At 45.0% G+C, this 23278-nt stretch overlaps 4 protein-coding genes across 9 annotated transcripts; 2 read left to right on the top strand and 2 right to left on the bottom strand.

The window, feature by feature from the left end:
- The first annotated feature begins 111 nt into the window (after positions 1-111).
- On the top strand, positions 112-2643 carry LOC6620002 (membrane-associated progesterone receptor component 1). 2 transcript variants are annotated; one of them, XM_032725328.1, is made up of 4 exons: positions 112-306; positions 465-911; positions 1740-1892; positions 1964-2643. In XM_032725328.1, exons 2-4 carry the CDS (start codon positions 551-553, stop codon positions 2194-2196), a joined length of 747 nt encoding a protein of 248 aa, XP_032581219.1. In that variant the 5' UTR covers positions 112-306; positions 465-550; the 3' UTR covers positions 2197-2643. The 2 variants fall into 2 exon arrangements, with proteins under 2 accessions (XP_032581219.1, XP_002044214.1); XM_002044178.2 differs by having other exon boundaries at positions 115-306; positions 481-911.
- A 281-nt stretch (positions 2644-2924) lies between these two features.
- Positions 2925-13876, top strand: LOC6620000 (serine-rich adhesin for platelets). 4 transcript variants are annotated; one of them, XM_032724303.1, is made up of 14 exons: positions 2925-3112; positions 4293-5811; positions 5880-6830; positions 6896-7069; positions 7130-7171; positions 7230-7256; positions 7682-8098; positions 8163-9748; positions 9811-10008; positions 10075-10556; positions 10627-11027; positions 11105-11543; positions 11609-11696; positions 11820-13876. In XM_032724303.1, exons 2-14 carry the CDS (start codon positions 4342-4344, stop codon positions 13054-13056), a joined length of 7512 nt encoding a protein of 2503 aa, XP_032580194.1. In that variant the 5' UTR covers positions 2925-3112; positions 4293-4341; the 3' UTR covers positions 13057-13876. The 4 variants fall into 4 exon arrangements, with proteins under 4 accessions (XP_032580194.1, XP_032580193.1, XP_032580192.1 ...); XM_032724302.1 differs by having other exon boundaries at positions 2925-3192; XM_032724301.1 differs by having other exon boundaries at positions 2925-3217.
- Positions 13877-14661: 785 nt separating this feature from the next.
- On the bottom strand, positions 14662-19974 carry LOC6619998 (BTB/POZ domain-containing protein 7). Of its 2 annotated transcripts, none has more exons than XM_002044174.2 (6): positions 19765-19974; positions 18684-18846; positions 18237-18348; positions 17591-18177; positions 15000-17513; positions 14662-14939 (listed from the first exon to the last, which is right to left on the bottom strand). In XM_002044174.2, exons 4-6 carry the CDS (start codon positions 18011-18013, stop codon positions 14796-14798), a joined length of 3081 nt encoding a protein of 1026 aa, XP_002044210.1. In that variant the 5' UTR covers positions 18014-18177; positions 18237-18348; positions 18684-18846; positions 19765-19974; the 3' UTR covers positions 14662-14795. The 2 variants fall into 2 exon arrangements, with proteins under 2 accessions (XP_002044210.1, XP_032580368.1); XM_032724477.1 differs by having other exon boundaries at positions 19800-19974.
- A 601-nt stretch (positions 19975-20575) lies between these two features.
- On the bottom strand, positions 20576-22083 carry LOC6619997 (glyceraldehyde-3-phosphate dehydrogenase 2). The gene is made up of 2 exons (XM_002044173.2): positions 21991-22083; positions 20576-21916 (listed from the first exon to the last, which is right to left on the bottom strand). Exon 2 carries the CDS (start codon positions 21896-21898, stop codon positions 20900-20902), a length of 999 nt encoding a protein of 332 aa, XP_002044209.1. The 5' UTR covers positions 21899-21916; positions 21991-22083; the 3' UTR covers positions 20576-20899.
- Positions 22084-23278: the final 1195 nt, after the last annotated feature.

The raw sequence follows: 23278 nt of genomic DNA, 5'->3' as shown, positions 1-23278 counted from the left end.
TTGATATATACAATTTTTCCCACCGTTCCATGAGAAAATTTCAGTGGAAAAACCGCGTTATATCTGCTTGGTGTTTGACAACACGCTGCTATCGCTTCTGTCGATTACTTTTCAGTAATGAAAGACCTTTAACCTACTAAAATCATTGTCACAATTTTCATAAGTAGTTCGTAAAATTGTAAATACAGTAAGTCGCAAAAGGTCGGTGCTGCTGAGCAATAAAGGTATTTATGAAATCATTGTTGCGCAGCAAAAATTGATCAGAGGAATATGAAAATAATCGAACCGAGACGGCACGTCTAAAAGGTAAGCTAATAAACTTTGGAATTTACATTGCAATTACATATGTACATATATTTTGGTCCATTACCAATGCGCTTACATATATTTACCAATTTTTCGGAATACCAAACCGATTTTTTACATAAAATCCGATCACGAAACGCATATTTATTAAATGACAGTATACACAATTCGCAGGTTGATGTACAATATTGTAACATTCAGTGCATAGCAACATCCAGTGCAGCAAGTAAATTAACCCAACAAGATGGATTCCAAAGTGGGTGCAGATCCTAGTTCGGCCTACGACAAAGAAATCGGCAACAATCTAAACAACGATGATTCCTCATTTCTGGGCAACATAATCCGCGAAATCCTGTACAGTCCAATGAACCTGGCCCTCCTGGCAATCATCTGCTTCCTGGTCTATAAAATCGTTCGGGATCGCACCGAAGTGCCATCCGTGGGCGTTGCAAAGCCATCCGAACCGGAGTTACCCAAAATCCGACGCGATTTCACCGTGAAGGAGCTTCGCCAGTACGACGGAACTCAGCCGGATGGCCGCGTTTTGGTCGCCGTCAATGGAAGCGTTTACGATGTCAGCAAAGGAAGGCGTTTTTACGGTCCAGGTTAGTGATAAGACATAAATATTTCAATTTAAGTTGTTCCTAAGCTTACAGTATAGCATATCCCATTAGCACTATTTTAGATTGATCTATTGCCGATTATAAGGAAGGGATTTTCATATTTATTATGTGTTTCATTGCCAAGATCCCCTTATTAATATCCATCGATGTCTATCTATAATTGCAGTGCTATATCACAATATTGGTTTTCCTGATATCTGTAACTTTCTTAATCGCATTTCATTTCTGTGGGAGGAGACATTTGCACGACATTTGCACGACATTTGCTCATATCTCTGCTATATTTCGTCATTTTTTTGCGCTAAGATTAACAGCTTATCAACAAGAAACTTTTCGTTTTGAGATAACGCAACTATCTAACCAAATTCAATAATTAAATAATGCCTATCAAATGTCGACTAGGTGTTTTCCGCATAATTTATTGTTAAGCATGAAATGCAAAAATAGTTCACCATGATCGTCATTTTCATAGAACTATTTATGAGATAGTGATTCAATTGTAGCCACTTTAGGTTATCCGCCCTTTCAAATCTAAATACTTCCTAATGCAAATGCCTTAATTGAAATGTTCAAACACACCATACAGAAACCAGTGGCATTTGAACAACGGATTGCACTTTTCCCTTAAGTATTTTAACTAAAACTAACAAGTGCGAGCAAGATGCACGACGCTTGTGACGTAGATGCGCAGAAAACCCTTAAGTTGCGCACTTGATTGTATACTATCTTCTATCTACGGTGCCGTGTTCATGATGACTAGACTGCTGACTCCAACAACCTAAAACTATATGATGATTATCTGGTTTTCAGGTGGACCCTACGCAACTTTTGCGGGAAGAGATGCCTCCCGAAACTTGGCCACTTTCAGCGTGGTTTCAATTGACAAGGATGAATACGATGACCTGAGCGATTTAAGTGCCGTGGAAATGGACTCTGTGCGGGAATGGGAAATGCAGTTTAAGGGTAATTAAATCGTATATATATGTATATGCTCAGATCCATAGGTAAACTAACGTTCTCATTATGTTATTTAGAAAAATATGAACTGGTTGGAAAGCTATTGCGCAAGGGCGAGGAACCAACCAACTATGACGATGATGAGGACGAGGAGAATGTTAACAATGATGAACAAGAGCGAAAGAACCTACCCAAGTCGAAAACTGAGACTGATGACACCAAACAAGAAAAGGAAAGTCACATTTTGCAAGGCAATGCAACAAACAAAAAAAACGCACAAGATCAGCCCATTTCTTCTACCGACTGTTAGCGAATCGGGTTTTTTGTTTTGCTTTTGTATGTGGCTGTAGTAGTTTATTTTCGGTTAGAAACACAACAAAACTAAATAGCATTTCCGACTCTTTTTGATGCTGCCTCTGCTCCTTTAAAATCGAGAACAAGACCTATTTGGAAAACATTTAAAGAACACGCCCCAATTTGAACCGTACAAATCAAGGCATTAAATTTATCGTGAACATTTCAGAAGAATTTAAAGCAGATAAAATCGTTTTTGAATGTTATTCTTAGAGTGCAGCCTTGACAAAAGCTATAGTTGTTACTATAATTCACGTTGTGATGTGATCTTGTTCCATATATTATAGTCGTATATTCATACAAATGTAACAAACGGAAATCATAAAATTATTTAAGGAGGAGGCCAATGTGTGGAGGGTATGGGAGTCATTTTCGTGGCAATATAAATTTAAATGTAACTATATTTGAAATACAAATTAAATACTTAAACATTCAATATCTTTATTTGGGAGGTGGGAGCATCCTGAACTGCAACAAAAACTAAAAACCGGTTTTTTCTAATAATTGATTTTATCTTATTCCATTTGTTCCCAGTATTTTTTGAAACCAACTTTTCGCATCTTGTTATCGGTGTGAAACGCCCGAAATCGCGGCCACCAGTGGAGACTGACCGCTGTTTCGATAGTTATCATAATGTTATCCCCTTGAAAATGATTTTCTGCAGCTATCGAAAATTTGGTCCGTCTCTGAGAGACTATGTTGGTTCTTTGTGGTTAACAAAATTTTCGGAAAATAATATTGGATTTTATGTAAAATATACATAATAGCCGTGATGACAGTTAGTTTGGTAGCGATGCATATAACGCGTTGATGCACAATCGATCGTTTTGGTCGTTCGTTGTGCGTTCGGTGTGTGTGGAAAATGTAAAAATGTACGAACAATCGCATACAGTTCACAAAAATTCGTCGTCGTCGTCGTCGTATTTGTATTTGTCGTTGTCGTATTTTGTATGTACGTATGTCGCAATTAGAAAAGTGTAAGTGTGAGCGAGATGACACTATTGTTTCTGTTTCTGCGCTGCTTCTGCAAATCTTTAAGAGAAAAGCCAACAAAAGTTCTGCGAAAGAGTAAAAATAAAAAGAAGCTGCTTCAAAATTTTCTCTTCTCATTAAAAAAAAAAAATTCTTTTATCGTAATTTTATTTGCAAAGGCAACGGTGTGAAACTCTGGTTAAATGGTTTGTGCACTCGCTAGCGGCAGACTTATAGACGGAACGAACACGGAGGCATAGAGAAAAAAAGGCCGAAAGAAAGAAGGAAAGCAAGAAAAAGCAACAGCAAAAGCAAAACCGAACTGGTGTATATAAATATACATACGTATACTCGTACGAATTTATATGTACGCATGCATGTACGTACATATATGTGCATACATATATTTCAAGAAGAAGAAGGAGAAGAAGCAGCAGAGGAGGAATACGAAGAAGAAGAAGAAGAGTATATGACGAATGATAAAGTGCTAGACAAAATAAATATGGACTATTTTCGGTGAATTCTCATATCGGCTTTATGTTATTTATTTTTTTTATTATATTTTACATCTGTTCTGAATTGTGTGCAATCCTGCTGACCCGAAAAAACAATAAGTGTTTGTTGTAAAAAAAAAAAGTGTGCAGAATTAAATATTATGTGTGTGTGTACAGAAAAAAGCGCAATAGGGAAGTTGACCACAAGGAAAAGAGCAAACGAAATGAAAACAACTTGTACAATTATTATTTCTAACCAAATTAGTGACTCTAATCAAATATGTTAACCGGTCGGAATGCGAAAAACCCCACAGTGGCCACCAAATAACAATATCACGTAAAAACAGTCGGCGCAGCATCGATTTTTTCAAAATACACGCGATTGAATCGGCCGTAGTAGCACCTTAAATCCAATATTTGTAAAGCTTTTGCCTTATCGATGGCATAGAAAACCCCTCCTTCCAAAGAAAAAAAAAGAAATAGAAAAGAAATATATAGATAAAAATCATAGCCGAATGCATTGGAAAAGGTTTGGTCCAGATAGCAATATACATAATAATGCTCATCGATAATTTGTATTCCCAAGGAAAAGGAACTGAAGTGTAATCCACTGGAAGCTTTACGTAGCAAAAGAAATGGACACATCAAATGCCAGCGCTAAATCAAAGACGTCTGCGTCGGGCAGCAGTAGTATTAATGGAATAGGATCCCAAATCAAGCATATATCATCGTCGCAGGACATTGGATCCTCCGTTCCCGCTGTCACAGTCCAGGATGAGAAGAGCGAGTCGCACTCCCACTCACATTCACACTCCAGCGCCAGCTCACAGTCGTCCCAGTCGCAATCGCAGTCACAGCCACAGTCCACAGTGCTTACGGTAGTGGGCCAGAGTATATCAAAGAGTTCGACCGGCGCCCTGGCGGTACTGCATCTTCCTCCGCCGACGGCGACCGCCTTAGTTCAAGCAAGTGCCAATATAGCCGATCTGGGCTCCATGCCGCGTGCTCGGCCATCGTTTGTATCGAACACCTCCTCGACGGCGGCGACGACGGCGACGTCGGCATCGGATGGCGGCAAACCAATGGCCGTGGCAGCGATTCCCCCGGCATCACCCGTCTCCATATCGGAGCCCACCTGTCCACCTGTTTCGGCGGTATCAATGGCTCCCAGTGCCTGTGACTTTGACTCCGACACGGAACTCTCGATTGTGGCAGCCGCAGCGGCAGTCTCCGCCTCAGCCGGCATAGATTCGCGATCCCCGACGTCTCCTCCGACGGCGGCGGCATCCACAATAATGCCACAACTGAATTCCAGTGCGGGAGGAGGAGGAGTAGGAGTAGGAGGCGGAGGAGGCACTGCTAGCATAGCCGGTAGTCAGTCCGGCTTCGGAGCGGGATCAGGAGCGGTGGCTGCTGGGAATACCAATGGCCACAGCACCACCTCTAGCAGCAGCACTCATCTGAGTCTGAATGCCAAGCAACAGCGCCAGCAGAAACGCCGGAGGGAACGTGCCCAGCGTTTGCAAGCGGAACGCGACAGTCGATGCAATGCCAGCTCGCTGAGTGGCACGTTCATAGCCGGATCCTCTGTGGGCAGTGCCATGAGTGCGGCCAACGGTGGTCAGGGAGGTGGAGTTGGCCTCGTCACGCCCAACAGCGGCGTCGGTGGCGGATCCTCGGCGGTTGCAATGGGCAACGGATCGGCGGCAGGACCCGGCAACAATGGGATGATCTATCACATCAACAGCGCTGGCAGCATGGGCGAGGATAGCAACAATTCAAATGGAAACTTCACCAGCAGCAGCAATGGCAGCAACAATCTGCTGCCGCCCACAGATAGTATTGCATCGTTACTCCTAAATCCACCACATTCCCCCGAGTGCAACTCGGGTCTGATGGCCACGCCTAGCGATAGCGAGGGTGAGTCGCTGGACGAGGATCTGCTCTCGACCTCGTCCTCGTCCACACTGCTCTTGCCGCGCGACAAGCCACCGCCTCGACCACCACCTCCGGTTCGAAGAAAGCTGCCACGATCTCCGGTGCTCGAGGAGGAAATCATCGATGGATTCGCTATACTGGAGTTTAAGACATACGAGGATCTTGAGGTAGGTTTCGTTGCCATTTCATTTTATCCGCGCACGCAGCCCACTGTAATAATCTTTCTCCACAACAGTTTGCCATCAAATTGGGACAGAAGCGGAAGGAGAAGCGCCTATCCGCACTGGACGAGCTAACTTGTACCTACAGTATAGAGGAAATGAAAATTCCAAAGGTTATAGATACTGGTCAATCGCAGCCGTTGCGTGTCACCAGCCTGTCCACTTTGACTGTTAACAATAACAATCTGAAGGAGAACCCGCAGCCAAGCCTTCATCGTGATCGTGGCGGCAATGTCATTAGCAACAATAATAACAATAACAGCAGCAACAACAACAACAGCATGATCAACAGCAATGGCCCCAACGCGAACAGCAATAGCAGCAGTTTATCCAACGTGGTCTACCTGCTGCCATCTGTGAACATGGTCGGCAATGTTCTGGAGACGGAAGCCGAGCCCAGGGATCACTGGCGATCCGAATATGGGCAGCAGCAAGACCAATTGCAATCGGACAATAGCGCGAACAGTAAAAGTAATAATAACATTAGTGATGATAATCAAATTAACAATAGTAGCCACCAAATAAACCACACAACCAACAACCAATCGAGCAAGCAACAACAGCTGGCGGCGGACGGTGGTTGCAATGCGTCGAAAATGCAAGTGAACAACAGTGCTACTGTTAGTACTCGATTTTTGGAGAACGACAACGATTCACTGATGTTGGATATCAGCCTGCCATCGCTGGGCGTTGGTGGCGCCGTATCGCATAGTCATGACCACATTGACGTTGGTGTGATCCACGCCAGTTGTACTGGCAGCAGCAGCAGCGACACCAAAAAATCTCACAATTCCCCCGCCACGAGTAATAACACTATTGACCAATTGCACGTAACAAAGCCGCTGCCCACGCACCAGCTCAATAATCTAATATCAAGTGATCTTAATGCCGCCGCGAATGCAAACGCAAACAGTAATCACCTGGGTGTCTGCAAACTGGGCTCGCAATCAGCACAGGTCGCAAAGGTGAGTCCTCATTAATTGTCCGATAAGATGTCATTTACTAATAGTTATCTTTACTCGTTCCCCAGAAGTCGATGGGTTTGGAGAACATTGAAACCGTGACGACATCAGCGGCCTGCCGCTCCCTGGATATCCAGGAGCTGGCCAATGTTTCGGCGCAATCCTTTGGGGCCAGCAGCAGCAGCAGCAGCAGCAGTAGCAGCATAAAGAAGGAAAACGAGCAAAGTGATCTTTTGAACGATGTAAGAATGCACTTCTTCAACGCAGCATATTTTGTTAAAACGAAACTTCTGTTTATGCAGGCTTCAACCAATTGTAGCAGCAACAGCAAAGGAAATAATATCGTAAGTATATACTGCAGCATTTTCAACGAATATGCATTCTAACATTCATTTCTTACAGTGTGATAATGTCAGCAATGATAAAAAGGTATGTCCTGCTTCTAATCGAAACTATAATATAGAAATCCTTTACATCGGTTGCACAACAATTGAACTAGGGACGCATGCATTTTATTTAGAATTAGGCTTAAATCATGCTTCTTATTGCGCATTAAAACTCGTTAATAAGTATTCTTCTCATGTCCAGGAAGGACGACACATTCATTTCTTCAGGCGTCCCAATTATTTCTATCTCATTCTTTTTCACTGCAAAAGAAATAGCTGAAGCAAACAAGCATAGAATGCCTTTTAATATATTCACAAATCGACCCAAAATGGGTTTATTTGATTTTTGCTATAAATATGAAGGTTAGCTTAAAGTTAGAGTATGCATTTTGACTTTTATTTGTGCGTAAATCTACAATGACTCGTTTTAATTGCTCGTTAAATGAAAATTACTTTTTTTACTTGCAGAATTCTGAACAAATATTTGATATTGACAACCCGCCAACGCCCATGAACATTTCAAATACTTCTTCGTGTTCGGATCGATCGTCTTCTCGCAAGTTATCCGACCTTCCACACCTGAAGAAAAAGAGTGCGGCGTGTGGAGATAGAGATAATGGCCCATATGCCGGAGTACCTTTTGCGCCAGCGATGGGCACAGTATCTCCGGACAGCGATCCAAGTAAAGCTTTAAACATCAAGAACGCATCGGAGAGCGCACCGGGCAAGGCGGTCCATGGCCATGCTGGTGCTCCGATTCCACCACCTGCGGCCAGCATGGGCGATCCTGGGAACAGAGAGCTGGGTGGTGTGCTGCAGAAATCCTCGCCCGACAAGCCGCTCTATCCCAGCTTGTGTGCTCCGCCATCGGTTTCGTCAGTGCAAGTAAGTTAAGATGCGGCATAGCCAACTGAAGTGGCATCTAATTGTTGTGTTTATCCTTGAACAGTTTCCCAACGTTGGAATATCAGCTGGAAATGAGAAAATTGCATCAACAGTTGCGTCTGACATCGATCAAAAGATTATTTTCAACAGCAAGGCAAATGCTTCCGTTTCGAACGGCTTGTCGTCGGGGGTGCAACGGTCAATTGTTCCATTACTATCTGCGGCGCCATCGCCGGCTGCAGTTACTCTAAGCAGTCCGTTTAGCGCACACATCGCAGCTGCACCGAATGCTGCCGGATTATCAATACTAACTTCGGCATCGAGTGTGATTCTAGCCAACAGCAGTATAAAATCAAACGATAGCTTTACGCGCGGTAACACCAACAATGGCAGCAACAATGGCAGCTCCAATGGCCAGGGACAACTGTCGTCGGTGGGATTGTCGAGCACTTCAGAAATTGCGAAAAGTAATTCGGTACCAACGACGTCCTCACCCCCCAATCCCATAGTCAATGGCTTCCTTAGTGTTTATCCGCCGCCTGCTACGATTGCAACGTCATCCGTAACTACAAGTGCGTTGCCACGCGTCTCGCCCAACGCAGCCAATAAATTAGTGCCACCGGTCTCCGCCACATCATCTATCTCGATAAACCCAAACTATGTTGGTATTTCTGGTGGAACGACGACAACTTCCGGCATGGGAAAGGTGGTCTTCGGCGCTGGCGGCAATGCCATTGTGGGCACAGGGTCTCCACTGCTTTTTCCTGGCGCACCGCCCGCACCCATTTCTCATGTGGCCACTGGCGTGCCGATGATCATACAGGCCCCGCCATACCGAGCACCGTACACGAATTACCCTCTCTACACTCCATATAGCGGCCTTACGCACGGGTCGTACCTGCCTCCAGTATTGCCGGTTGCCACGCCCAACTTGTCCAACTTACCGCCCACACAACACCGGAGCTCGGATAGTCGCAACAGTCGAGAGTCGCCAGCATCCTTGAAGTCAACGCCATCGAATATTGGATTAAGCGTATCCATGGCGCCGACCCTGCGATCCATCACGCCACTTAATAATAGCAGTGCAATTTCCAGCGGCGCATCGCAGCCCGTTGTGTCGGTGGTGCCTTCGGCGAACTCGGCTGCCCTTTCCATGAGCAATCCGCATATATCACATTCCCATCATGTGCCTGTCTACGCTTCAGGTGCATTCTCCTCTGCGGCCGCTGGGACGAGCACCCCGAACTCTGGACACTCAACACTGTCGGTTACCTCACTATCAACGTCGGCTGCTCCCCAACCGCACTCGCACTTCCCCCAGTCAACGCAGATGCTGCCGCAGAGCGGTAACTTTTCGTCAGTGTCCCATTTGCTGACCACGCACCCAATGTCATCGCAAAATCAGCCTATGGTTCGCTGCGGAAGTACACTATACTCATCATCGTCTGCAGTTGCAACTGCGCCGCCATCGGCTGCTGCTGCTGCTGCCGTCTCCAACTTCACGCCATCGGTTCTCGCTGTGCAAAGTTTGACGACAGCGGTCACGTCGAGCTCCTCATCTCCATCAACATTATCATCATCTGTGATCCAGAAGGTTATTTCCCCCAAAGGAGAGAGTCCTTGCAATAAAGATCGGGATTCCAGCTACAGGTGAGCGATAGCCATCTACATTTATTGATATGCAGTGTGAAAATAAATCCCTACGTTTGCAGTACAAATATCAGGTCACATGGTGCGTCAACAATGCTGCCTGGCGCATCCCAAGGCATTGGCCTGGGATCGTCGTTTTGTGGTATCGCGCCAAGTCAATATGGAGGTACAGGTACCCCAGTATTATCGTCAAGTTCTTCAATGCCGCCAGGACTGGGAAATCTCTCCTCGTACTCATCAAAGGCAGCACTGTGGTTGAAGTAATAATCAAATATTCATTTCGCTATGCATCAAACTAACGTGACCTCATTCTTGTTCTGCTGCAGCTCTCCTGCCAACGCAGTGGTGACGACATGTGCTCCCACAACGCCCATAGTATCGAGTGGTAGTGCCCGTCCGACGCCTCCGCTCTCCAACTGCACAAGCATGGGCATTGGCATGGTGAATGCGGCATCGACGGCGAGAAGTTCTTGCAATGCCATATCACCGCTATCCATACCTGCGACCGCTGGTATTCACGTGTCTGCTGCAAATCCCTCTTTTCAGTCGTCTTCATACTTCCCAGCACCTTTAGCGCCGCCACCATCCTCCCCATCACCAGCTACTTCTTCCGCGGCCATCATCAGCTCCTCCGCTTCGCAATTCAATCCAGCTGTGTCGCACTCGATGAGCAGTATTGTGACGACGGCGGGAGCCACTACGACCACGGCTTCATCTGTAACGCAGCCAACGGCTGCGGCTATATCGAACCCAGTTACCAACACGCCGCATCCCTTTTCTGCAGAATCGCTTTTTCAGCCCAGTAAAAGTATGTTGTTTGCACAGAATTTGCACTGAGCGGTGTGATCATTGAATGTATCATGTCATTGTTTTCGCAGATGATCAAGCTGATTTGCTGCGGCGCGAGCTAGATAGCCGATTTCTGGATAGATCTGGCTCGGCTGTTACCCCCACACCGCCATCATCAACATATTTACGAACTGATCTCCAGCATCAACAGCACGCACATCTACATCAGCATCCGCAGTTGCTTCCACCAGTATCGGCCTCATCAACTCCCCTAACTGCTGTGCAACCGAGCTCTGGACAAATTTTTCCCCCGCCACTATTCAAAGATATATCCAAAATCTCATCCGTCGATCCTCAGTTCTATCGCACTGGCATGGGATTGCCGCCGGGAGGCTACACTGGCTACACCTCAGCGGGCCTTTTGCACAGTGGCCTCGGTGGCCCGACGCCGTTCATGCCTCCCAACCACTTAACATCCTTTGCTCCAAAGGTAAGATGTTGCTGCTTACCAACCACATACGAGCTTTTAAATACGTATACATTCTCCACACTCGTTTCACGCAACAGAAAACTGGTCGCTGGAATGCCATGCACGTTCGTATCGCGTGGGAAATCTACTACCATCAGAACAAGCAAAGCCCGGAGAAGCAGCCAGGCTTTCCAACGGCGTCATCGAACGCAGGATCGATCAATGCACCAATACCTCCTGGCAACATGATCAGCGGCGGTGGTGGTGGTATGGCCAGCGGCGCCAGCACGCCGATCAACAATGTGGCAGCTATTCCGGCGGTCGGCGGTGGCGTGCTCGTGTCCAATGGTCCGCCCTCGGTGCTTGGCATGAAGACGACTCCCAATCTTGGCATGAGCTCGGCGCCACAGCATATTCTGCATCGAGCGAGTGAAATGCCGCCATCGGCAGCATTTCCAGGCGGTCTGCCGGGTCGCTTAGCATTTGAAACTTCTCCCCTGGCGGCGAGTTTCATTGGAGCGCCTCCTAGTCATATTGGTGAGTGGAATAGTTTGTGGCTTTAACCCAATTTCGTCAAGTAAACCAAAATCATTTGTTAACAGGAACCGCAGTGTCTCCATTTGGACGCTATGTGACTCCGTTTGGATTCACAGGGCTAACGCATTTTGGTGGCCACTTGGACTCGTGGAGGTAAATAAATGAAATTTAATTAAATAAGTGGTTTATTTATGATTAAGTAAACAAGAAATCCCATGCAGCATATTTAAGTTTTCGTTTTGCATTTCCAATAATATTAACTTCATTTTCTTTTAGAACAAATGCCATGCAACGGAGTGTCGCTTATCATCCCTCCTCCGCGGCGGCGTCACCCAACTGGCCGGTGAAGTCGGATCCTGGTCTGGACAATGCACGCCGCGAGGCGGAGGAACGCGAACGGGAGCTGCGGGATCGTGAGCAGCGGGAGCGGGACCGTCAGCGACGCGAACGCGAGGAGCGGGAAAGGAAGGAGAAGGAGGAGAAACTGAAACGCGAGCAACAGGAACGGGAGCGGGAACGAGAACGGGATCGAAAGGAGCGGGAACGCGAACGCAGGGAAATCGAGCGGCGGGAAATGGAGCGCGAGCGGATGTTGCAACAGCAGCGGATCAACGAGAGCAACAAGCAGGCTGCAGTCCAAGCTGCGGCTGCTGCGACGGCGCCCGTTCGTGACCGTTCGCCACATCGAAACGTGGGCGAGCTTAACACGGAGATTCGAATCAAGGAGGAGCATCCGCGCACAAAGGAGGAGCAGGACGTAATGCTTTTGCGAGCTTCAGCGGCGGCAGTCGGCGTTGGTGATCCGCGCTACCATTCCTCCTCGCTGGCCGCCGCACAGGCGAGTGCAGCTGCGGCAGCGGCACACCATCATCATGCCAACTTCATGGCGGCCAGTCGACACGGCTTGCCACCGCCACCCTCGCACCTCACGCGCACCATGATGCCGCCCACTCTGAGTGTCGGCGGGCCCATCACGCACTTCGGTGCACCGGCGCCTCCCGGCTGGGGAATAGATCCGTATCGCGATCCCTATCCCATTCTTCGCTACAATCCCATCATGGAGGCTGCCCTGCGACACGAGGCCGAGGAAAGGCAGAAGGCGATAAATATCTATGCAGCGCAATCTGCAGCCCATTTGCGCAGCAAGGAGCCAAGTCCTATTCCGCCTTCGGTTGGCTCTCTGGGCCCTCCGCCGCCACATCATCGCCTACAGATAGTGTCCAGTGTGGCGCAAACGGGGGTACAGCAGCCCGGTCCGCCCAGTCAGCAGCAACAGCAGCAGATGTCCAGTGGCGGCGGTATGGTAAAGAACTCAGGAGGGCCACCGGCACCAGGAAGCATTCCAGTCCAGCACATGATTAGCGTCGATTCGATGGGCCAGCAGTCTGTTAGCGCCAAGAAGGAGTCGGACCACACGATGGGCATTGTGTCGAATGCTGGTGTTGGGCTAAGTTCAGTACCTGGCGGTGTAATCGGAATATCTCCCGTGTCATCGGTGGCGCCCAGTCGATGATAGGCAAGTCGTTACTAAACACCATTGGCCAAGCGAATAAGACAAAGGAATTTTCAAAATTTCGATCATCTCCACCAAAAAATGTCATTACTGTCATGAGGAAAGCCCATGAATGAAAGTCCCATCCTAATTACCTCCTCCCAGCATCATTTTGAGCCTGAGAGAACACCGATAAATGAAGCGCAACGCTTTTGTAAACTACATAAAAATTCTTGAACAGATGAAACTGAGATTACGATGAAGATGAAGATTACGATACAGATGAAGATTACGATGCAGATGTAGATGCAGATGTTTGTGGCAAACAAAAATCAAATTAAAAGAGGTTAAGACTTCCTTATACTTCAGACCTAGCATTCAACCTAAGCACTGAGTCCCCACATTGGCAAAATACTTTCCTCGATCTTAATATGGTCGCGCGTTGAAACGTCACATAAGTAATACGAACCTTACTTATTTTTAATAAATACAAATTACAAGCATAAATGTAACTTTAGGTTCGCGTATTTAGTTTAAGTCTATTTGTATTATTTGTATAATATTAATATAAGCTTAAGAAACAGCCAAGAGACATGTTGAGCAAGAAACTAATTATAATTTGATTGTACATATACACATATACAAAGAACTCTCATAGTTATATATGACATCAACATGCAGCCTATGGAATCCAAACTATCATGCACATGATACATAACTCTATGTATATCAGTGACAGCTTCATTCCCTTTGTGCATTACGTGTTTAAGGACTAATTATCATATATGCAATTTATGTAAAAATTGATAAAACTAAAAATAGAATCATTACAAAGAAACGACGCATGTCTTTTCATTCAATTCGAATCCTTTTGGGGTCCTTGGTACCTTATTCTGACTTTTCTCAGCTTTCCATATGGAGGAACCTTCTTCGTGGATTCGGAATGAAGCACGTCTTAGCTCAGCACATCAAAATCGTGTGTTAATGGGTAGTACGTGATTGTTATCCATAAGAAATTCTGGTCTGGGAATGCATACGTACTTGGAATCGCATCCTTTGGGTTCCTAACCATATTGCAGCTAGAAAGAGGTCATTTTTTAAGCTGGCGACAAATCAATAATGTCAGCAGGACAATCCATATGGACAAGTACAAGTTTGACATGATGCAAACAAAAAAACTACAAAGCTATCTAATCTTGTTTAACTCTTCAGACGATCAGTGCCAGCTTCGAGAAAACCTTTAAAAAATAATACATATTTTCTCAACTATTTGCCTCTCGCTCATTTTCAGAACTGGGAAACCATTTTCCACGTTCTGCAGCAGTGAAAAATCAGAAGAGGATTTCCAATCCAATCGGATATGAAATTAAACTTACCTCTTTTTTTCAGTGTTGTGCAAAACCAAAAACTTGCAAAATCCCCTATTCTAAAAACCTTCAGTGATTTTGTGAATTAGAATCGATTGTTCGGATTCTTAGTAGAAATTCAAGAGTATACATTAAGGATTCCAATTAGAATCTTGAATAACGACAACAGTGAAAATTCCAATTTATAAGAACATTTTGGAGGAAAATTGTATATTTTCATCTTAGTCCAACTTATAATTTATATTGATAGATCATCGGAAAGGGGTATCATTTTGACATTTATTTAGTAGTTTGTTTTATTTATCTAGATTTTTAGTTTTAATTGTATCGGATTTTGTTTATTCAGAAAGGCATGCTAAAATAATGCCCGTGATCGGGTGCCACTCGAAATCTCTATAAAAACCTTGGTGGTCCAGAATTGTATGTCCCGGAATGTTGTGGATGTGATGTTGGCGATGGTTGTCCTTGCCGCAGGATTTCAAATGGCGAATTCGAACGCTGCATAAAGTGGTGATAGTTGTTTGTTGGCAGTTGATGCTTTAAAATAATCCAATTTAGAATTTGAATTCTATTTGAATGCAAAGAGTAGTTACTAACCTGTATATTTCGTAGAGTCATTGAACCGACAGCACTTCCGATTATATGAGGACTCGGACCATCGCCTAAATCTAGCTGCAAGCTCTCGGACATGTCGTTATTGCTGCTCACTGCGCGCCCGCCAATGTTGCCGGCGCATCCAGCTCCATTATTTGTCAAGTGGAGCTGGCCCAGCGAGGCGGTGGCCATCGCCACATCCGGCATCATTTCGGACAGATGGCTATTGGCCGTGTCCAGGCCGCAGGCACCGCCCTCGGCGCCCATGTCCAATCCCAGGCCATTGCCATGCGGGAACCGAAAGTCGCCCTCGGTGATGAGGGCGGGTAGGTCGTTGCGCTGATGCACCGACGAGGAGAGTCGCGAGTAGCTGCACTGCAGCGTCGGGCCAGAGCTGGACCCAAACGCATTGGCCACTCCGATCAGGCCATTCGAATGGTGGCGTGGGAAGGTGAGATTTCGACTGTAGCACGGGTGAGCGGCGTCGGTGCCGCAAGACGCCACGGAGGAGCCCATGGGCGATAAGAACGACGATGCAACGGTGGTGTGTCGCGACACTGAGCAAGTGGCCGCCGGCGAGGGTGGCGGACTTTGATCCTCATCCTCCAGCAGCGAGTCATCTTTCTGCGAGGTCGATGCACTTGTCTCCTCGGCGTGGCTCTCATTCCTGCCCGGATTGGTTTGCAGGGCAATTTCCAGAAGGTCGGACACCTCGTCGGGCAGATTGAATTCCCTAACAACGCGCAGCCGTATCTGCCGATCGATCTCACTCTTCGAGGAGAGCGGCAGCAGCAATGCCCGCTGGCACATGGGCGATTGGCGCAGCTTGTGCTCCCGCTTGCGCATGGCCAGCAGCGTTTGGTTGTCCGGTGGTGGAATAACAGCGGCGCCTACTAATATATCAACATTCCCGTCCGTACTACGATTTTCTACTGTGCTAAGATCACTATTCGCCTTTGAATTCATATGCGAGACCATGTACAGCGTATCGGGAATATCGGGAGGATGCCGACACCGGCGCATTCGCATTAGCTCGACCTGATGGTGTGACGATGACATGCGATCCTCCAAGAGCGCCTTCACCTCCTCGAAATAGGGCATGAACAGGCGTGGCCTCACGTACAGGCCCTGATTTTTGCCGCCGCGAATCCAGGCATTGATACGTAAATTCTCCCGATCATCGCCGATCATATGCGAAGGTGGTGTGCTGACGAGACCACGGCGGATCGCCTGGCAAAGGACCTCGCAGTGAGGCGGCAGGACGTGATCCATGCGCACCAGTGGCAACAGTTCCGAGAGTATCTCGCGTAATTCTATATCACTCAGGTCGCGTTTCTTGACACCCTTGCGCGCCACCGAGTGGGCTGTGTGGGACAGCAAGTTGGGCTCCCGATCCTCCATGCGGCGAATCAGCTCCTGCTCGCCCCATTTGAGAACGGCCTGCAGTACCTCCAGTTCGGATGCTTGTAGAAAGTTACTATGCAGAATGTGTATTAACTGAGATTTATCGAGTTGGTGCAACACCGGCGAGGAGCTAACAGCTGCGAATTCCTCGCGTAAATACTGACAAGCTTGGCGAAAGACCCAGGCGGAGCCATGCGGCTGGCAGCCCCACTTGAGGACCGTGGGTAGCGTTTCAATGGACAGCCATTCGAGAATCAAATCCTCACAGCCCTGTGCCAATATATCCAGCTCCAGAAATCGACCGATCTGATATAGCTCCATGGCCTCCTCCAGAGTCGTTGGCCGCACCCGGCCGGTATTGGTCAGTGCGTGCACCTCGCCAAGCGAACCGGCCGAGGTGCCGGAACCCACGCCACGCAAAATCAATGACAAGTCCACCGAGTCCAGGTAGATGGCCTGCAGCAATACTCGTGCATATCTTTTTGGTATAACAGTTTCGTCCAATACGATGCGCGTGGGCACGTGCAACGAGCGCTCCACATACTCGTCCATGTTGCGTGTCCGGCGCGCAATTAGATTGCGAAAGAATGGCGATCGCGCGCTCAATATCGCTTTATGGCAAGGTAGTTCGATCTTCGGCCGGAAGCCGTACTCCGAGGTTCCCGAGTCTTGTCGTAGATAGTCGTTGCTACCATCTGCCGTGAAGACGAGTGCTGCGTCAGCATAATCACCTGTTTCCAGCAGATAGCGCAGATCGTGCTCCAGTGGATTCGGAGTACCGAAATCCTTGCCCAATTGCCGCAATAGAGTGATGTCAATGTTAGGATCATGGGGGCACAGATCACCAGTGTATAGGTAGCGCAATAGCGACGAGAAGAGTTGTACATCAATGGGGGATGTGGGTAGTTCGAGACATATGCGCGCACCGAAACCAGGACATCCTGCCAGCAGGTCCCGAAAATATACACAGCGTGCCGACAATATTGCACGATGGACTGAGAATATCGTTCCACGAAAGACCAGATCACAATCGGTGCACAAGTTCTTCTCATAGATGGCAGCCAGGTCCTGTTTAAACGTTGCCGCCGGGGGTCGTGCCAGTTCAGCTTGCACCTGGAAAACGGGAATTGAACGAAAGGGAAGTGATTAACATGGGCGTACGCATTGTGTTCGATTTTCGTTTTGCTAACCGACAAATCCCTCAGAGCCGACAATGCCTCGAACTCCTCGCACAGAGCTGCCAGTTCCACGGGAGCCCAATCGGACACAAAGTCGCGCAGGACGCGAGCGTGATCACAGGCTTTCGAGGAGCGCCGTCGGCGTATAAACTTGCGTTTGAGTGTCGCAAAGCCGGTGGCACGCTTCCTTCGCTGATCCCGATGGTAGTGGGCGCCACTGATGACAATGCTCGGAGCTGCACCTGCATTCCCGCTGGGGCCACAACTACTGCTGCTTCCGAAAGCACCCGAGCATCCACCGCCGCCTCCTGGAATCTCCCCCATGCCCGGGGGCATGGCCGATAGGTTCCCGTTCGAGTTGCTGGCATTGCTATTGGCTCCGCTGCCCGACGAGGCCACCGTGGGATAGCTGCTGCTCGACGTGTTGGCTCCCATTTTGAGTGTAGTGTGCCAGGTTCAGATGCCAAATACTAAACTGTCTGCGGTACTTGGTGTAGGTGCTTCTATGCAGGACATGCACAGTGGGTAATATCTTTAAATTTCATGCTTCTAATGCCTGTATATACGGTTTGTAGCAGCGCGTTAATAACAACCTGGTTCTGAAAAAAACAATTTATAAGATATAACATAGCAACTATCCAACTTATTTGTTAGTTACCTTTTTGTGCAAGGATTCTTTCAGCATTTTATAAATTCAGCTTTTGGGAACTCCTTGAACCCTTAACAAAAAAGTATTTTCTCGTGAACATGATGACACCAGACAGGTCTATCTGAAATTAAGATAAAAACAAATACGTAATTTATTTTTAAGGAAAAGAGAAAACAATATTGTTACTATCAAAGTTCTTATATTATCTTTCTTTCTAGCTAAAAAAAAAACAGAAGGTTTCCTATAAACATCAATGTTAATCTGGTTGCTGCTAACATTTTAATGTTACGTTATCAAAAAACAAAAGTTAACAGTTGTTTTAAGTTGTGACCACGCCTTTTCCGCCCCCTCAAATGTAAAAAAAAGTCGCAGAACATGCATTTTTAATGTTTTTGGAAAAAATTTCTTGTTAATTTCGGTTATTCCCATACTTTATTTAAATAATTCAGTACAAACCTGTGCTATTGCATTCAGTCTTCGAGATCCAATTGTTTACTGTTTTTGATAAGAAGCCAACCAATTGGCCAGCTTAAAATCCTAGAGTCCCCAAAAGTTATTCATGTTTGCAGGAAAGTTTAGCCTTGAAAAATTTGTTTGGAGCCTAAATAATGTTGTTTATCTGGAAGATATTGTTTAAAAATATATAAATTAGCACACACATGCACGCATACATGGTAACATATCGACAAAATAAACAACGAAAAGAGCGACCGTTATATTATGTACATACATAGATTTTTGAATAGATGCTACATTGACCCACATATGTATGTATATATTTGAAACTAAATGGGACATTCCCACTTAGAAAAATAAGAAAATCAAATTTTAAAGCTGTTGCAGCAAATAAATTTGCATTGGAAACGAATTTGTTAAACAAAAGTAGTAATATTATGAATCTTTTAACAAACGTCCACTGTTACACTTTTAAAACCATTAAAAGCAAGCACTTTACATTCTAATATTTCGTTTCTCTCAAATCCTCATAATACATACACACATATATACACTCTTATGTACACACGAAGTTGCCAATACGACAGTGCCATATGTACATACATATGTATAAACAGTTCACATCTGCAGCCAAATACACATTCTTACAAGCGTTTTTTCAGCACCTTTAACCGTTGTTTAAATTGGACTATATTTTCCAAAACTCATTCATGAACAACATTGAAATGTTAAAATTACATACACAAAAATAGATGAGCATATGTATAGAGAAACGCACTGTTGCACATGTGCAACTGAACATCTATTAATATTTCTATACATGTGTACATTTCGCATTAAAAAACATTAAAAGTTGCGGTATAATGTTAACAAAGATATTCGAAATGTTTAGCCACCGTTTATAAATATTAATTATTAAAGCGTCCGCACATATATCTCCAACATACATACATATGTATATACCAATATGTATACAGATTTGTGTTCACTCTGCACATACGTAAGATGTGAACTCGAGATGATTTTAAACGATGCACTTATGTTTCATTATATTTCGTTGGGGAAAATGTGTACCACCTACACTGCACAATCGTTAAATTCGCTCGGAAAACATACTCTTTGTTCGCCTCGTCAGTTTTACACAAGTTATGGCGTTTTCACTCGGTAACTTTCATTTACATTCAGCAAAAACCAAAAGTCTTGAACTCTTATGCTGGTTAGTGTCCATTTGTTGCTACTGCATGTTGAATAATTCACATTTTATTTTAGGGTTTCATCAATTGATTATTTTATTTACATGCCAGTATTAAAATGTTCTGAAAATTAGTGTGCCCGTGTAAGAAAATTAATCGAAAAGTCAGTTTAGCAAGCGATTAAATATCGATAACGTCATAATGGTGAAGTGCTGTTGAAATGATGCAGTCAACAAAAATATTTTATGAGTAGCCAAGTATGCAAATATAAATCGGCAGAGAAACATTATTTTACCAGAAATGTATCCAAAAAGCAAGGCTTACATAAACAATATGTCACCGTTAGTCTCTCCGCATATCGATAACTTCTGTTTATACATTGCTTCAACTGAAGGCAACCCTGGGTTTAAGGTCGCTCTTATCGATGCCCGATTTTCGCCGATAACAATACCATCGAATCCAGCTCCTTTAAATTTATTTTAAAACTTTAACAAGTTATGTAATCATTTAAAAACCAATCGATTTAAAAAAAATACTGACACATTTCTGTCGTATATATATATAAATGTATATATATTTATATATAGTTGTTAGATATTACTTCCAAAAATAGTAACAGAAAAAAAAACAATTTAAAGTAATACTCAAACTATTTTAGGTATTTTAACGGTTTATAGCAAATAAAAACGCAAAAACAAATATTTAAATGCTTATGAGTCGGCATTTTTACAACTACACACAGAGTGAAACTTTATTCAACAACAGTAAACATATTTATGTGTATAATGAATGTATTATATTAATAATTTTCCAATGTGGCTGGTAATTGAAGAGCGAAAACAGAAGCATTTCAGAGCATAGCGCATATGTATGTAGGTGATGCTCCACCGGGGAGCTATATATATATAAGTTATGTGATGCCATTTTCCGGCCGTTTCTGAAGTGTCGCACCCCATTCTACCGCGCCCTAATATTTAACTTTTACGTAGAGTGTGGGTGGATGGTGTTCTTGGTGTTCCACATTTAATCCTTGCTCTGCATGTACTTGATCAGGTCGATGACGCGGTTGGAGTATCCAAACTCGTTGTCGTACCAAGAGATCAGCTTCACGAACTTGTCGTTCAGCGAAATGCCAGCCTTGGCATCGAACACCGACGAGTGGGTGTCGCTGAGGAAATCGGTGGACACGACCTCCTCATCGGTGTATCCCAGGATTCCCTTCAGGGGTCCGTTGGCGGCCTCCTCAACCTTGGCCTTAATTTCATCATAGGACGCACCCTTGCCCAAGCGCACGGTCAAATCGACCACGGAAACGTTGGCAGTGGGCACACGGAATGCCATTCCGGTGAGCTTACCATTGAGGGCGGGGATAACCTTGCCCACGGCCTTGGCAGCTCCGGTGGAAGCTGGAATGATGTTCTGGGCAGCGCCACGTCCATCACGCCACAACTTGCCGGAAGGTCCATCGACGGTCTTCTGGGTAGCGGTGGTGGCATGAACGGTGGTCATCAGACCCTCGACGATCTCGAAGTTGTCGTTGATCACCTTGGCCAGAGGAGCCAGGCAGTTGGTGGTGCACGATGCGTTGGAGACCACCTTCATGTCGGGCTTGTAGGCATCCAAGTTGACACCGCAAACGAACATGGGAGCATCGGCGGATGGGGCCGAGATGATAACCTTCTTGGCACCGCCCTTCAAGTGAGTGGATGCCTTGTCGATGGTGGTGAACACGCCAGTGGACTCCACGATGTATTCGGCACCAGCGCTGGCCCAGTTGATGTTGGCCGGGTCGCGTTCGCTGAAAACGGTGATCTTCTGGCCGTTGACCACCAGGAAACCGCCCTCGGCGGCAACGGTGCCCTTAAAACGTCCGTGGGTCGAATCGAACTTGAACAGGTAGACCATGTAGTTCACATCGATGAAGGGATCGTTGACGGCCACAACGTTGGCGCCCTTATCGATGGCGGCGCGCAGAACCAAGCGTCCGATGCGACCAAATCCATTGATACCAATCTTCGACATGGTTAACTATTTGTTTATCTGGAAAGTAATGTATGTATATGTAAAGCAGTTAGTACTTGGAAAGTTTTCCGCTGAATTGAGGGAAACACTACCTATCGGCTTGCTTGCAAGGAATCGACTGTGATGGCTGAGAAATTTTGAGCGCTTTCTATGGGCGAAAACTCGGGCGAAAATATTTTCAAAGTCAGATGAAGGACGTGCATGTCAAGCTGGAGAGCAGCTACCGCAATAAAAAGAGCTTTTGCTCTCAGTAATGTGAAAGCTCAATGCTACCCAATAGACTTTTAGCCACTAACATTATCTGAATACAATAAGTAGATATATACATAAGATAAACCTAACTTTAAAAACTAATGATCTTAGACAGTTAAATTGACCTATAAAGTATATGGATTTTTTAATTTATACGGGCAAGGATTTGTTGGGTTATGTTTTATGGCCATTTCACCTGCTCAATTTTGTTGACGGAAGTTGAGCTTTCTTGAGAGCTTAGTTGCCGGCAATTTTATACGTGCATACATAGCCACACCAATACATACACATATATGAGCACTTCTTGATGAACATCAATTGGTTATATTGTACATAAATACGTACATATGTAAATGCAAATGGAAAAATCCTTATACGTACATCCCTACATAAATATATATTCATCAATTTCATTAATATTAAAATTTAGGGGTCATATTCTTAGCAAATTAAATTTTCGCCGGTACGTGACATTAATCAGTACAAATACATATATGTATGTAAAAAGATACATATTCATGTATATATATTCCATGCATAACTACAATATTAGATGAAATAATTGTCTATGTAATTAAATTATCCGTTTGATGATTTCATTTAAGCAATTGAGCTGTTGTCATCCCATTGTTAAAATGAAAAACACCTGACAGCTCAACTAGGCATCCAAATTTCATGAATTTTGATCGCGAATGGTAATAAATTGTGTTAGTCACAAAATTCCATGTGCCTATAATAAAGAAATTGTATAACTTTATGATGAAATCTAAGTGAATGTGACCTTTCGAATCACGCAGAATTTATTTAGGTTTTTTATTATATATAAACATGTATATATGTATCTTCTTTAAATCAGCAGATCCCGTTTATATAAATATTAAAACATATGTATATGAAGCATACATAATCAAAATCAATTAATTGGGGAGCATTTTATTCATTCTATCATTTTTACTAAAAAAAAGTATCTACAAATTAATCATTTCTCCTTCCCCAAACTGAGTAATCGATATTGTAATCATTTGGCATTCTTTTTATTCGCTTGGTTTCATTATACTTTCCATTCAACCCAAAACAAAGCACAGCTGTTTGCTAAGCGATAGTAGGAAGCCTATCGTTATCGATAAG

This window comes from Drosophila sechellia, chromosome X (assembly GCF_004382195.2).
Source record: "Drosophila sechellia strain sech25 chromosome X, ASM438219v1, whole genome shotgun sequence".
NCBI lineage: Eukaryota > Metazoa > Arthropoda > Insecta > Diptera > Drosophilidae > Drosophila > Drosophila sechellia.
Note: the sequence above shows the minus strand (reverse complement) of the source record. Positions and strands in the feature narration are given on the sequence as shown.

Bases quoted from the DNA above. Each gene is read 5' to 3' on its own strand.
- LOC6620002 (XM_032725328.1), top strand. From the start codon at position 551: ATGGATTCCAAAGTGGGTGCAGATCCTAGTTCGGCCTACGACAAAGAA. The intron at 912-1,739 runs GTTAGTGATAAG...TCTGGTTTTCAG, and splicing joins AAGGCGTTTTTACGGTCCAG to GTGGACCCTACGCAACTTTT. The intron at 1,893-1,963 runs GTAATTAAATCG...TATGTTATTTAG, and splicing joins ATGGGAAATGCAGTTTAAGG to AAAAATATGAACTGGTTGGA.
- LOC6620000 (XM_032724303.1), top strand. From the start codon at position 4,342: ATGGACACATCAAATGCCAGCGCTAAATCAAAGACGTCTGCGTCGGGC. The intron at 9,749-9,810 runs GTGAGCGATAGC...CTACGTTTGCAG, and splicing joins GATCGGGATTCCAGCTACAG to TACAAATATCAGGTCACATG. The intron at 10,009-10,074 runs GTAATAATCAAA...GTTCTGCTGCAG, and splicing joins AAGGCAGCACTGTGGTTGAA to CTCTCCTGCCAACGCAGTGG.
- LOC6619998 (XM_002044174.2), bottom strand. From the start codon at position 18,013: ATGGGAGCCAACACGTCGAGCAGCAGCTATCCCACGGTGGCCTCGTCG. The intron at 17,514-17,590 runs GTTAGCAAAACG...CCCGTTTTCCAG, and splicing joins CGGCTCTGAGGGATTTGTCG to GTGCAAGCTGAACTGGCACG. The intron at 14,940-14,999 runs GTTAGTAACTAC...ATTATTTTAAAG, and splicing joins TGACTCTACGAAATATACAG to CATCAACTGCCAACAAACAA.
- LOC6619997 (XM_002044173.2), bottom strand. From the start codon at position 21,898: ATGTCGAAGATTGGTATCAATGGATTTGGTCGCATCGGACGCTTGGTT.